Source organism: Semicossyphus pulcher, unplaced genomic scaffold, assembly GCF_022749685.1.
Source record: "Semicossyphus pulcher isolate SPU_LCO1_2020_fin unplaced genomic scaffold, fSemPul1.0.p SCAF_10, whole genome shotgun sequence".
In the NCBI taxonomy this organism is placed as follows: Eukaryota; Metazoa; Chordata; class Actinopteri; order Labriformes; family Labridae; genus Semicossyphus; species Semicossyphus pulcher.
Window position 1 is genome coordinate 20,772,000 of NW_027211604.1, and position 14,905 is coordinate 20,786,904.

The 14,905-nt window shown below is 41.4% G+C and overlaps 1 protein-coding gene across 12 annotated transcripts in view; it reads left to right on the forward strand.

The window, feature by feature from the left end:
- Window positions 1-12,518, forward strand: part of tcf7 (transcription factor 7) — a 79,537-nt gene extending 67,019 nt beyond the window's left edge. For 2 of the 12 annotated variants that reach the window (XM_069667640.1, XM_069667727.1), the window contains 5 exons: window positions 239-373; window positions 2,040-2,159; window positions 3,070-3,232; window positions 3,777-3,884; window positions 5,034-5,211. In XM_069667640.1, the coding sequence (XP_069523741.1) occupies window positions 239-373; window positions 2,040-2,159; window positions 3,070-3,232; window positions 3,777-3,884; window positions 5,034-5,201 (694 nt within the window). In that variant the 3' untranslated portion in view covers window positions 5,202-5,211. Of the gene's footprint in view, window positions 1-238; window positions 374-2,039; window positions 2,160-3,069; window positions 3,233-3,776; window positions 3,885-5,033; window positions 5,212-7,133; window positions 7,183-12,013; window positions 12,040-12,359 lie in introns of those variants that run through there. The other 10 variants (XM_069667657.1, XM_069667647.1, XM_069667672.1 and 7 more) reach the window with 10 other exon arrangements.
- The last annotated feature ends 2,387 nt before the right edge of the window (window positions 12,519-14,905 follow it).

The following is a 14,905-nucleotide window of genomic DNA, read 5'->3' on the forward strand; positions in this document are numbered from 1 at the left end:
GAAAAAATAATATTAAAGATGATTTTAAAAAGCAAAAAACATTTAAAAGTCTTTGTCACAGTTATAAGGTAGCCTGATTTTTACTCAATTAAATAATAAAATTGCATTTAATTTAGATTTTAGCAGATTTACATCGACCTCAAGGGCTTTCAATCCACACAGAGGTCAGCAATCTTTACCCTGTAAATCTAAAAGGCACACTTTGTGGCCGTCTCTCCCCTCTGCTGTGCTGTGGCAGGCAGAGCCAGCCGGTCTACCCCGGCCTGTCCCCCTGCGGATTCAGACAGTCCTACCCCTCCAACCTCCCCGGCTCCTCCTCCTACTCCAGGTATCGTAGCCGGCTGGTCGGACCAAGCCAAGCCGTGCCAAGAAAGTAAAAAGCAAAAAAAAAAACGCTCTGCATCGTCAGCTCCTGTTTGTAGCTCGTTCAAAAACGCCTGAGCAGGAGTTTTCTGTGCTACACGGCAAACTCATGTTCAGCTTCTTTGTCAGCTTTCAGTGTGAGAGTCCTGTCAGAGCCAGTGTGCTGTGAGCAGGACCAGCGCAGTGTTTTTTCTGCCAGAATAAGCCGAGTCGCGGCAAACTGAGCCGAGCCCAGCCAAACGCTGCTGCAGGATACAAACCGCTGACACGCACACACAAACACACACTCTTCCCTTGATAAACTGCTTTTTCATTGCTGTCGCTATCTTTTATCTCCTTTCTGATTTTTGTTGCATATGTGTTCCTGATCCATGACCCACAACATTTTTAAAAAGCAGCCATTTTTGTTTTTCAAGGACGCACAATAACGCTACAAATACCAGTGTGATCCCTGTGACCCTGCTGTGAGTTTATCGTGTATTTTCTTAAAGCTGTGGCTCTAATTTGACATATTTAATCCCTGTCAAATATACACAAGATGGAAGTTGATGCTTGCAACAGACAAATGCTTTCTGCTGCAGCGCTTCGCCGGTGCATCACCATGTCTGCTGCGCCTCATACACAAGGCCTCCGTCACACAGCAGAGACCCAACATGCATGATAGTTGTTGTAGACCTGTATCAAACCACATAGTTTTGTTGGGTTGTTTTGAGTGTCTCGTTGCCAAAAACAACTTACGAGCATTTATTTTCAATTACATGAGCTAGATCTGAAACACCATAGCTTCAACCTGGTGCTTTGAGAGGAAATATATCCTCTATTTTCAGTATTAATAAGCACTAGGCATCTATTTCTGTTGCTGAAACAACAATTATCAAGTGCAGTAGCCCTCACCTGTGAGCTGTAACTCCAAGTGGGTTAAAACAAACAACATGTATATATTTGGGGCATTTATTAATTGACCGTGGCGCTTAATCAGAAGGAAACCGCTGATGCTTTCTGCTGCTTTACTGTCAGTTAGACTGTTTTTGCACCTTTTATGTCTGCAGGCTATAAAGGTGCTGAAACAGTTTATTGTTCCTTTATCTGAGGCACTGAAGTAAGTCCTCTTTTACACCTACACTCTTTAGTTTGAGGTCACACGGTGGATGGTTAAATATATACTGACAATTAGGATGCTTGTAAGTGCACAGGCTGGATTTAGACTCCAAACAAGACAACCCTAAAGATGTGAAGGAGTAAGGTCCTTTCACTCAGTAAGGCTAGGGCGCCCTCTAGTGGTAGGAACTGCTTACATGCCAATGCTGAACAAGTTGCCAAATCCCACATTTTAGGACTTGATTTTAAAGAGAGTGCTGAAGATGAAGACCAGCCACCAGTCATGTGTATATATTTATAGCTTTTTTAAGGGTCAATCAACTTTTCTGTTCACAAAGACAGGTCTCTCTCCACTCTGAACACTGCAGGGAATTCATAGATTTGTTAATTGGTTACACCTAGCAATAAAAAACTCACACCAGACACACCAGGCTGAAGATCACAACCTACGAGCTTGTCTTGCCTTTAAGCTCAATGCTTACAATAACTTCTCTCTCTTGCTTTGACGCTCACCGTCCTCTCTGCTCCCGACTTAACACATTTCTCTTAGCTAACCTGTTTTCCTCCACCTCCCCCAGGTTCTCTCACTCTCTGATGCTGGGCCCATCAGGCATGCATCCCACAGGGATCCCCCACCCAGCCATAGTGCCCCCTTCAGGCAAGCAGGATCACGACCAGTATGACAGGGGCATGTATGTGTAAGTATGGACGGCACCTCATGCATCAGTTCTTTTTTCACAACGGTTCTCTGTCTCTGTTTCACTTTCATCAGCCTGTTTCAGTCTCTCCTTCTCTTATCACACTCCTCTCTTCAAGCCGAACTTTTTAGTTACTGTATTTTTTACTAATTAAAACAACTCTACTTGATTTGTTTTCCTTGCAAGCTTTTTTAAACCTGAAACTAAGACTTACCACTAATTTGTGGCAGTTTTGATATAGTTAAGTCTTTACCCGACTAACTGTTTTCATACTGATTTATTCCTACGTATTTAAGTTTTATTCTAGGTTTTAAATCTTGACTAAATGGGGTAAAATACATTTTTTTCAGTTTTTCTGATACGTTAAACATGTCTGGAAATGTGTACATTTTCTTACCGGATTAGAAAATTAACTAAACTCTTGTACGCTACATCGAGGAGATGTTAGCTTAGCTTAGCATAAAGGCTGGAATCAGGGAAAACAGGTGGATTTTGTTACCATTAAACAGAAGCTATCTAACAGCACCTCTAATAAGCGACTTATATGTAGTTTGTTCAAACCATAAAGAATGAAGGTTAACTACAAGTAGTTATAGCTTTAGCCTCGTGCGGCTACTTCCTGGAGACTTGTCGTCTCTGTGAGACATGACAGTGTTACCTATCTTCTTATTTAATGCTAAGTAAGGAAGTGAGTATGATTATTAAACCAATATGTCCGACTTTTTCTTGAAATGTGTCTGTTTTGTCTAAGGCTTCAGTTTACCTGTAACACACTTTATATGGGAAACACACCAAGACTAAATCACTGTTTATACAAATGGATGAACCAAAAAGATGAAAAAAACTCAAATTCCTTCACCCATCCTTACCCCCTCTCTGTCCTCCTCACCCTCTTCTTCTCCACCCTCAGGAAGCCGCACGTGGAGGCCAAGCGGGAGAAGGAGCCCAAGAAGCCGGTCATCAAGAAACCCCTGAACGCCTTCATGCTCTACATGAAGGAGATGAGGGCGAAGGTCATCGCAGAGTGCACATTAAAGGAGAGCGCCGCCATCAACCAGATCCTGGGACGAAGGGTGAGGACTGCATTCGCTAAACACAACCAAACACACACACACATACACACACACGCACACAACTAAATTAAGACTAATCTTGTGACCAGGTCAGTGTGTAATTTCACACATGAGGAACATGAGAGGACTGTGGTAATGTGAACTCTGTTCCCCTTACATACTGGTGCTTCTGAGATCATAAAAACACAGAGTGGTGGTGCTGGGATGCTGAAGATGCAGTTTAGATCAGACAGTTTACACGAGGCAAAGAAAGTAGGTAAAAAAACAGCAAATGTTGACTATGAATTTGCTGTCATGGCACCTGAACTACACTGCAGCACAGAGCTAGGATTCATCCGTTAGCTAGCTAGCTACAGCCTGGCGTCAGTGTGTCATGTGGTCACGATTCAGAAGCTAAATGCTCTCAAATTCTGTTTCAGCTCATCTAAAAGAAAAGTTGCTTCCAGCAGTGTTCAGGTTTAGATTGAGTCAAACCCAACAAAGACTGCACAGTGTTGCAAAATACTAACATTTCCTCTCTCTGCGTGTCTGTGTGTGTTTCTAGTGGCATGCACTGACCCGGGAGGAGCAGGCCAAGTACTACGAGCTGGCCCGGAAAGAGAGACAACTCCACATGCAGCTGTACCCGACCTGGTCAGCCAGAGACAACTACGTAAGTACTTCTCCTCTTTCTCCTCAGTATTTTCTCCTCCTTAATACTGACTGGGTAAAAAAAACATGTTGACAACTTGGTCAGGGGGATGTTAAAATATTAAGTCAAGGAGGGACTCTCACTCACTGTCATGTTTTATGCCTGGGCTGTAGTGGGAACCATCTCTCAAGTAAAGAAGTCATTTGGTTTCGAGTTGATAAGAACATAATAGGATAATAACTTTATTTAGTCGTGGTATACATGTTATTACATTAACTTCAATAATTACTCACTAAAAATTGATACTTTTAAAAATCATTACATGAACATTTTTTATTCATAACAATTCTGATATTAATAAAATGTTGGATATATTTGTAGATATTCTACATTTTGTGTATTGTCTTGTCTTTTTATGTGGACATCGAGTCTGTAGTTAAGTTTTGAATTGAAAAATTGAATTATAAAGTATTTTAAAAGACACAACAAGCAGTTAAATTACACTTTGTTTGTGCTGCAAAAAAAAAAAAGGGTATTTCACCTGAATTCTTCTACTATTGATTTATAAAAATTTGAATTTCCAGGTTTTTATTTATATATAACCCATTAATTATAGCAGTCATGACGTATATAAAGTATTCCAGTTTGTTACATTAGTAGCAGCACAGTTAACCAAAGGCTTAGTATGCACAACACAACACGTAGCACTTCCTGGAAGCAGAAAGCTGCGTGTAGGGAAATTATTAAAATGTCAAAATCAAGTGAAAAAAACTTTTGATGAAACAAAAACCAGGAACCACTTGACTTCTTTTGACTTCTTTTCTTTCTGGTTTGTAATAAAAAACAGAACAGGATTAATCCAGTAAACCAGAACTTTGTTGAACTGGGTTTGAAAATATTTGATGTTCTAACATCGAGCTGGATTTTTTCAGTTTACCTTCTGTACTGTCTCAACAACCTGCATGATTATTGTCTCCCACACCTGTCAGTCAAATGTCATAAACATATCTACAAACTTTAATGGCATGAAATCATTAAATAGATCTCCCAGATAAAAGGAGGCAGTCCAGCCTGTGTGGTGCATGTGTTTTAGTCTGATGTGTTGGGGATGTGCTGTATCTGGGCTGCTGTGTGCCTCTGACTTGTCAGTTTGCTGTTGAACTCTTGCAGGAGGCGGGCCTTAGCGGGGTCGCAGGGGAAAAGAGTAAAGCTGATTGGGTAGGGACACGTCTTATGGTGGATTTATGCCTCTGTGGTGGGAAAAAATGTGAAGAGCTGCATGAAAGGGGTTGTGGGTATTCCTGTGCAAAGTCTGCATGCACCTTCCAAAAATCTTAATGACTCACACACACGTCAGCCTCCAACATCACGCAGCTGCGAAAGCAGCTCTGATTGGTCAGTTATGAACACATTTGCACGTTGCTACTAGTCAGTTAAAGTGATAATCACACAGAGGTATAAATCAACCCGTTTTGCTTAACTAACAGAGAGCAGGGCCGCATGGCTGGCCTCGCTGCCTCGCTGTCTTAGACACTTTTTATGTTATTTCAGGGGGGGTATACCTTTAGAAAGAGCACCTTTTTTGAAATCAGTAAAGCTAGACAGTTGTGGCACACATTGTAGCCATTCAGACACAATCTTTTGATACTGCACTTCATAGTGAGATTTTAGAAGTATGATTTTATTTGAATAATTGTAGGTTTTAGCAAATCCTGTAATATATAAATCTGGAAATGTTTTGTAATCAGGTGAATTAACGGCTTTGGATGTCAGAGGGATAACCTGTTAATGCTTTCTCTGCTGTACTCTCTTGTTTCTCTAAATCTGACTGGCAGGCATGACATGAGTTATGGTGACACTGTATCGGGGCTGTGGTCTATAACATTTGTTGTATCTGAGGGCTTCAGGTCACAGACATGCACACTGATTCTGTTCTAATGTCATTATTCATTACTTGAATCTTATTATAAAGCTGCAGATAAAAGAATGTTGCAAGTATATTGATCATACCTTTCAAAATAAAAGTCCTAACCTTATCAGTAGAGAGTCATTTCTATGCTCACAGTTTACTGACGCTCTGGTTTATGATAGGTGAAGGAGCTCTGGCTGTATGCATGATGGAGCTGTGAGCAGCTCAGCAGGGAATAACACAGTGGATGCAACTAATGATTGTTTCATCGTCAATGTAATTGTTGACCTTCTTGATTAATTAATTAGTTGTTTGTTCCATAAAAATGTCAGAAAATGTTGAAAACTTGGATCTGCGTTTCCCAAAGCGCCAGATGAGCTTCTCAAATGTTTTCAATAATTCCTCATCGTGCAAAATGCACAGAAAAGAACATCTTGTAAAGTGTTGCTGCACACTAAATACAAGCATTGTTTACTGTGTTCCATTTCAAGGAACCCCCTCATCACCCTCCACACTCGCCTCTCCCCCAGAGGTTAAAAAGAAAAAAAACAGTGCTAGCAAAACAGGAAGTGAAGTTCCACATCTCGCCCCCGCAGCTGTGGAGGGTTTCTCCTCCGAGTACCAAAACAGCCAACATGTAGTATACGCACACACACGGACACACACGTACGCCCACAGACAGACAGCTACAGAGAGGTGCAGTTGCAGGAGGAGTAACCGCATAGACAATGCTGACAGCGAGCCGAGGAGGGCAGACATTGACGCGTAGGCGGTAGATCTCTGAACCCACATCCTTCATCTCACCCAAATATGAGGCCTCACTTCACCATCACAGGATCTGTGTGAACAACTCTGATGTTTACCTTGATAGAAACACGTTACCATCAACCTGGAGACAATTAATTATGACTAACAATGTGAATTTGTTGGATCTGAGGTGATCTACAATTCTTCCAAAGCCCTTTTAAACTGGTTTTTGCAGCTTCTTAGATCTTTTTCTCTGGAGGCGACACACCAGGTTTAGCATGAATTAAGCGCACAATGACATTAGTGCAACATGGTTTCTTCTTCTTTCTTGCTTTTTCTTGCTTTTGTAGAGCATTAAAGATGGTTGCCTGAACTGGTTGCTGCTTTTAATTTCTCATTTTGTTAATCCAAAGTGGTTTAACATGTTTAATAAGCTAACTCCTCCAAATTCGTGTTGAAGACAGTTTGGGGCTATGCTGCATCATGAACACTTGCTGTCAGAATGGGGATTGCACTATTAAGCTAACTGGGAAAGCTAATATCAATCTTTTTGGAGGCTTTAATAACAAGATAAGTAATTTATTGGGGTGGTTTTGTTTGTTTTTCTCCTTCAGGGCAAGAAGAAGAGGAGAAAAAGGGAGAAGCTGCAGGACTCTAATACAGGTAAACCTTCTTCAAAAATCTTGCCTTCCTCTTGTCGGACAGATATCATAATGCAATGATTCAGCAGAAGAAAACATTATCAAATCCCTGCAGAATTAAGAGAAAACAGTTGAGCTTGAACTTGCGTTGGCGCTCTGCAGCATGTTGGTGTCTGTGAGGCAGGATGTGTCGCTAACGTCAAACCACCCACCCACTCTTTCCATGTAACCTGAATTGAATCCCCGGTTAAACAAAACTTTACGTCCTGATTTTCGCTGATCAAGTTGAAATTGTCAGACAGCGTTGCACTTTCCCCTTCCCTTTACCATACTGAGGCAGACAACAATATTTACCCGTCTCTAGATCGAATATAACACACAGACTTCTCCACATGTAGATCACTTCTTGTATGTGAGTGGTCATGCTAACAGTAGAGTAGTAACTAGCATTAGCAGGTACTATGGGAAGCAACTTTTACATGGTACATTTGTACAAAAATATGGATGTTAATATATGTGAGTAGTCAGCTGGTAGACAAGCAGCTGATTAAAGAGCAACTAATCTACAGATTCTACATTTATAGAATGTCATCTGAACCATCTAACAATCCGTTTTAGATCTAAAATTCAACTTGACATAAATTCCCCTGAAGCTATGTCACGAAAGTCGTTCAGTGTTCAGATTTCCCGACTTCCTCGAATGCATCAGATCATTCCGACCTCCGTTCTACAAACGAACATTTTAAAAGTAGTTTTCTTCTCCTCTTGAGGACATGACAAAGCTTCAGTTTGACTTTAGCAAAGGTAAGACCCGTTAATTAAAGTCAATCACAAGAAAAACGGGTTCTTTTCCGTAAACAATGCCGCACGTGGAAAAGGAGTCTTGGCTGGAAGTCGTCTATCGCTAACCGCTAACTACACGCTGTTAATCGTTAACCCCAGGGTTTGCATCGTCGTCAGACTATGAATAAAAATTTTATGAGGATTTAAATATTGCCTACTACAGTATTAAGCCAAACTCCAGGGTCGAGCAGAGACGTAGTAAAGTGCACTTTTGAGTTTCATGAGTGCTGAGATAAAGCAGTTTTTTTTCTTTGTCAGACAGTTAAAACCGTTAAAAAGTTGTACTAACAGACTTTCACAGCACGGCTGCCTCTCTGTACGTCTTAACAGTTTTTATGTTTGTATGTGTTGGGTGGTTGTTCTGGTGGTTGTCGATGTGTTGCAGTGCTGTAACCTGCTACTAACAGTTTGACTTGATGGCCTTCTCTAAACGGACAGCTCTGTTGGTGCTTCTCCTGCCATGACAAGCTCTTATGTCTCTTTCCTCCTTTCTCTCTGTTCTCGCCTTCTAACCTCATTTTCCTCCTCTTCTGCTCCTCTCTATTTTTCCTCCTTCTTTGTTTTGTGCATGCTGTGCCTTGTGCTCAGACCCGGGCTCTCCTAAGAAATGCCGGGCTCGCTTCGGCCTCAACCAACAAACGGACTGGTGCGGTCCTTGCAGGTGTGTACCAAGCATCCACGACCCTCTCCATAGAGCCTCACTGCTGTGGTCCAACACTCCTCATCTGTCCTCCCATATAATCATCCATCCGTCAGTGCATCACCTCCCTATGATTGGGTCTTTAGCTCAAACATTTCTTAAAAGGCGGAGCTGCTCTGGAGGTGGAAAAATCTCCTTAATTTATGTTTCCTCAACTCTTAACCTTTGGCCTTTTCATCAGTCAAATTCATCAAATTTTAGTTATCAAGCACCACCCACTGACAACCGACCAATGAGATTTTGTCTGCCTAAAGACAGGCCCCGCCTCCAAAAATGTTTGAAATCCTGCCTGAGCTCTGCATGCCGTCTGTAACTAACTCACTGCTCTGCAAATTGAAGTATTATAATCAAAAATGTGCAACTATCAAGAAGTATAATATAGATGCATATTTAAGGATGAAAGAAGGTCCCAAAAAAACTTACAGCAAAAACAATTTCTCCATATTACTAAGGTTTATGGTCAGAAATACTGGTCTGGGTGCCGGTTTAGCTCAGTGGTGAAATCGCACAGGCCATACACAGAGGCTAAAGTCCTCGATGCGTGTCATCCCCCACTCTCTTCCCCTGTCTCCAATACTATCCACCGTCCTCTCTCTTAAAGGAGCAGTTCCCCCGATGGATAAAGCAAGTTGTCTGTAATCGATAGAAGCAATAATATTTGAAACTGGCGCTATAGCTGTGGAGAAAGTTGTAAAAACAGCTCGTGGTTTCGCCCATTCTACATTCCACCCAGCATGCATTGCGCCGCACCCTCTGAAAGCAACGGCCCAGCGAGAGATGCTGGAGTGAAATACTACCGTTTCGCTGCAGGCAATGGTTCAGAGCGGTACAGAATCTGCAATACGATGAGAACATACCGGTGGATCGTCTAAAAAATCTTCAGGTCTGCAGTCTACATTTCAAACCTGACGATTTTGAACGAGACATGAAAGTGTAGTTTAGCGAGCTCCCAGGCCTCCGACAGATGACGCGTTTTACATAGTGTAGCGGAGGTTTTCTAGGGCCCATTGGAGAAGCAGATAGCGTCCGCCAAAGGCACCGAGCAAAATGGCATTTTTTTTTTTCAATAATGGCATTAGCTCCTCATAATAGCATGATAGGACTGCGGTTGAAAATCAGTGAACTGGCCCTTTAAATAAAAGGCCCCAAAAAATTATCTTTATAGAAATACTGTTCCAAGATCAGCAATCCTAAAACTTGATTTTCACGATGAGGAAAAACCCAGATTTATTTTCTCCAATCAAATTCCCCCTTTTGTCTGTTCGTCACTTCTCTCCTGTGATGTCTCACCTTAAAGGTCAAAGGTGTTTTCTCTTCTGTCTTGTTGTCAGAGTGCCCTTCATCATACAAGAGATGTAATGTTAATGTTGTTAAAGGGAGTGCCATTCAATGCAAAATCAGTCAGAATGAATGCAGAGTGGTTAGCTGGTGCCCAACAACAAGGTACAGCTTGTGGGTAATATCCCCTACACTGTCATCAGTCATGTACGCCTTTGTCGCTCTCTTGCTTGTAGTTCTGAGCTAAAGCTGGGAATTTCCCAGTTTTCTCCCTGTAAGCACAGGGTTAGTCTATATTTTTGAAAACTAACAGTTAAAACAAGATACTTACTGAGTTTATTATAAATCATGTGACCATCTACATTGACAACACAGACAGGGTGTTAAATTTGCCAGAGCTGTGCATCCGAAAACACATCCAAAAAAATAAGTTCTCAAAATTACAACACCTCAGTTCCCTTTCTCCGTGTTAACGCTGAAGCATTTTGATAATACAATATAAATCACCAGAAGCCGGCCTGTCACCACCTCAGACCGCTCTGTTTCACAGCAGGATTTACAGTAGACAGTCGACAGCTTCTTTGCAGGACTCAGAATTCTGTTTGGTTCTGCAGAAAAAGCTTGAGCCACCACAGCACTGTAGCAACTCCGCCGTCTTCCCCACCGTCACGTCATGGAAATCGAAGTGTGTTTCGGTTTGAGAGAACAAAGGGGGCTGAGTGTGGTTAGAGCAAATCCTTATCACCACAGCTCGACACACACTCTCCCTGCAGCTTTGCATTATGACGGCGTTCTCATGCCCGTCTGCTTTCAACTTTCTCCATTCATGCGATGTGGTAACCGGCGCCTTTTGATGGTGAACTCTGACATTTAGAAATCACTTTCTATAGCTCTCTTCCTCTGTCTTTCTCTCTAAATATGGCCTAGCGCCTTTCCTTGCGGTTAAACCTGGTGACTCATATCATATTCTGGTAATGATCATGGGATCCTGTTAAACGGCTTTGATGCTGCGCTCAGCGGTACACAGTATAACATGAAGCAAAGTCACTCAGGTTTGCACTTAGTCTGCTGCAGACCAGAAGAACAGTTTCATACCAGGTGGACAAAAAGAGGCAGTTTACTACTAACAGCACTTAAACAATAAAACATAAAAATAGGAGTAATATAGGAAATTAATTATACATTTTAGTCGCATTTCCTACCTTCAAAAAATAAATTATCTGTCAATATAAAGTGATATTTTCCTAAATTGACACAATAGGAATACTCTTTTTTATTTGTGAATGGTTTGACATTTTGGGAAATAGTCTAATTAGTTTTCTTTCCGACTGAGTATCGTTATACTTTCTAGTCTCAATGTTAAATATGCTAATATTAGCTTAGCTTACCATAAAGACTGAAAGCAAAGGGAAACAGCCAGCCTGACTCTCTCTAAATGTGTAAAAAATATTAAGCTCAAGCTCAAGGTCACAACAAAATCCGTTATTTGCCAAGAAATAGTTCCAGCAACTCAGCCCTCTGGAGCCAAAAATTGTTGCTTGTTCACAAACCCATCCAACAGGATGCAACATGTTAAACCAGTGAGTATAAGAGGTGCTGATTGGTGTTATTTTAAACTTTTGGCTGACAGAGCCAGGCTAGCTACTTCTCCCTCGTTGTTAAGCTATGCTAGGTTAAGTGCCTCCTTCCTCTGGTTCCATAACAAAAATCTAGCATTGACCTGAGAATGGTGTTTGTTTTCTGGTAGAACTTTTTATTTTCTTTCTTTTTCCAAAAATCTTGAAATATCCCTTTTAAGAAATCTTTAATGTAGCTTAGATTTACACTTAACGTTTTTCCTCATCATCAGTGATTTAGAAGTTTTCTAATTTAAAACAAGAGCAATATTTTTGCTTTTCTAAAGCTTAAAGCTCCTGTGAGGAACTTTTGGTTTGTGTTGGCGCCCCCTGTGGACAAAGCCGTACCTCTTACCTCTTTGCTGATTTTGTCCTGTGGTTTTTAACAAGAAATCTCATCCTGCTTTCTTTAACAGTCACATCACTCTGCCAGCAGTTTCAGGTATTAAAAATAACTGTATAGAAATAATCAGTCTTGTTGCTGATGGTCTGGTTTGCTTTTGTAGGTCATATAGAGTCATCAGAATCAATTTCAGTCTGTTTCATAACCAGCAGAAATCTCCTCACAGGAGCTTTAATAAGCACATGTTAAAGTATTTCCCTTTATAGAATATTAACTCTTAAAATAAACATGTACATAGTGTGACACTAATACTTTTCTGTTGTGCATTATGATCATGTGTCTCCATGTTCATTACATCGTGTGAATGCTGCATCTCCACTGAAGCCTGCTGACGTTTACCATCCACACTTTATTCACAGATAACTCTCTCTGACTGTCCCTAGGAGAAAAAAGAAGTGCATTCGCTACCTTCAAGGAGGAGGCTGCCCCAGCCCAACTTCTTCAGATCTAAGTGCTATAGACTCTCCCCCCTCCCCCTCCCCTTCCCGCCACCGTCTCTACCAGCACCAGCGCCCCCTTTCCCCCGGCTGCTCCCCGCTGCCCACCTCCCCATCAACACGCCTCCCCTTGTCTCCGCCAGCACACACGCGCTCACACACACGCTTACCCCTGCAGCAGTGTGCCAGTAAGCGCGGCGACCTCCGTCAGCCCGCAACCAAACACACACACACGCACCTGGAACTGTCCGGCAAGCAGACGCACAGCTCCACGACGGCGCTGTCGGCCGCCAAGGCAGCAGGACTTTCTCTTAAAGTGCTAACAGAGACTCAGTGAACGCTCCAGCTCCCTGACCCCCCCATTACGTCAGCTTCCTCCAGAGTCATGAAGATCATCTTCCTCACCTGCATTCATTTTATCACTTAACAATTTCATGTGATCCATTTTGTTGATGTAAAACAAAGGAGTTGCAAGGTGGTGTTTAGAGGCTGGATCCTCCCAGGTCTGTGTTTTTAGACTAAATACAAAGTCAATTTTAATGGCCATTTCAAAGGACAGTTCCTTAATCAGACATTTAGGCAGTCTTTGTCTGACTGATGTGTGGTTCAGGTGGTCAATAGTCTCTAGCAAACTTGTCACCACCTTAGATTTGTGCACAAGGTTAGTATTTACCATTAAGCAGGTCATACTGTAAATTTGGTGATCATTTAAAGTAATAATCTCGTAGATTTAAATAAATGTAAACAAATGATGAAAGCCTTTGCATTTGCAGTATATAGTGTTATTATGAACTGGGTGTCTGTGGCGACAGTTGCAGAAAAAGTCGCAAGCGGCGCCTAGTTAGTGCGCCTGCAATTGCCTTTTATCGCCATTAGGTGCCGCCAAAGAGAACGAAACTGAGAACTTCGAGATTATCACTTTAACCTACACCACTACAGTATTTTGTGCTCCCGGGAAACAACTTCCAGATTATCAACCTATAAATTAAAGTTTATCAAAGATAACCCGAATTTAGGGGATACAGTTGGAAGAGCAGCCTTTGTCCACTTGTTTTTGGCCACACTCTTCGGAGGATCCAGCCTTTGAGTTGGTGAAGAACGCCGACCATTTCAAGAGTTCCACTTTTAAAGACCTGGCAAACCTGGGGCGGAGGCAATTACACTTATCTGAAGCGATTTATCACGCCCTGTGGAGATCTCTGCCTCCTGAGAAGTTCAGGTGCTGCTTTTTTAAAGCCACACCTCCATGACAATCACAAACGAAATGAATTGCTAATGAGCTCTTTGTTTATTGACCACATCAAACCTAGACACAAGGCAGGGACAAGTTCTCAGCTCATCTTCCAGGTCACAGTGTTGTTACTATACATTTAACTCAAATTTAAGGGGTTTACATGTCACAGTCATAGCTGTTATCAAAAACTATCGCAGACCAAACCAGAGGGGATCAGAGACCTACAGAGTCAGCCTGACCAGCAGAACCTCAGCTCTACAGAGGGACAGATTTACTTTTTTAACTGCCAGTTTCCATTTCCAAACCTTTTTATAAATATGTGTGCAGCCTCTTGACAAATAAAACATTCTCAGCAGGTAAAACAGTCTTAGAATTACACACACACAAACACAGAGCATCCCCAACTATGAGTTACATTATTTCTATGTAGGCACTTTCCGGCTGTCCGTATTTCGCTTCATCAACCGTTACATTTGTTGGTTTATCTGTATGACTCATGTTTTTTTAAAGGTCAGATGTTTTGCTGGTAAAGAGAAAGACACGAGGGTTTTCTTTTGACTGAACATTTTGCAGCTTCGTAAACTAATCTGAGACCAAATGGGTACTATTATATTGCATTGTGTTGTAAAGTTTTATAAATGTTGGAATTACCTATTATAATTAAACTTTTATATGTTTTTATGTAAAAAAAAAAAAAAAAAGTGAAATAACTAAAAAAAAAAAAAAAAGGATTCCGTTTATTTCTACCATTTCTTAAAGCAATACATTTTGTGTTTGTCCTCTTTGTGCAGAATTTAACTTTTTATTTGTTCAAGTGTTACTGCAGGAACGTTCAAAAGATATCTTGTGTTCTCAATCTGTGCATGTTCAAACTTCAATGTTAACAGAAATAGGTTTCGACTTTAAAGGCTTTAATTTACCGCTCCGCTTGCAGCTTCAGACTCGGCTTGCGGCGCTGTGGGCAAACTGTAGGCTGAGCTTGTTGTACAGCAAAAACTGTTTCCTCCAGCAGAGAGAGCTCTTGTGCTAGAAATAGCTTGTTTTATTTTGAGGTTGTTCACGTCAGTAGTGGCAACTCCTCCAAGATGTCTTTTGTATTTTTTTTTTTTAACGCCTCAAAAGCCTCTGATGTATTACTTGTTTTTGTTTCATGTATTAAAGTGTTTTGAATATCTTGTCCATGTCTGTTGTTGAGAAACGAGGACACACCAGCAGCGATTACTTCTCAGACAAA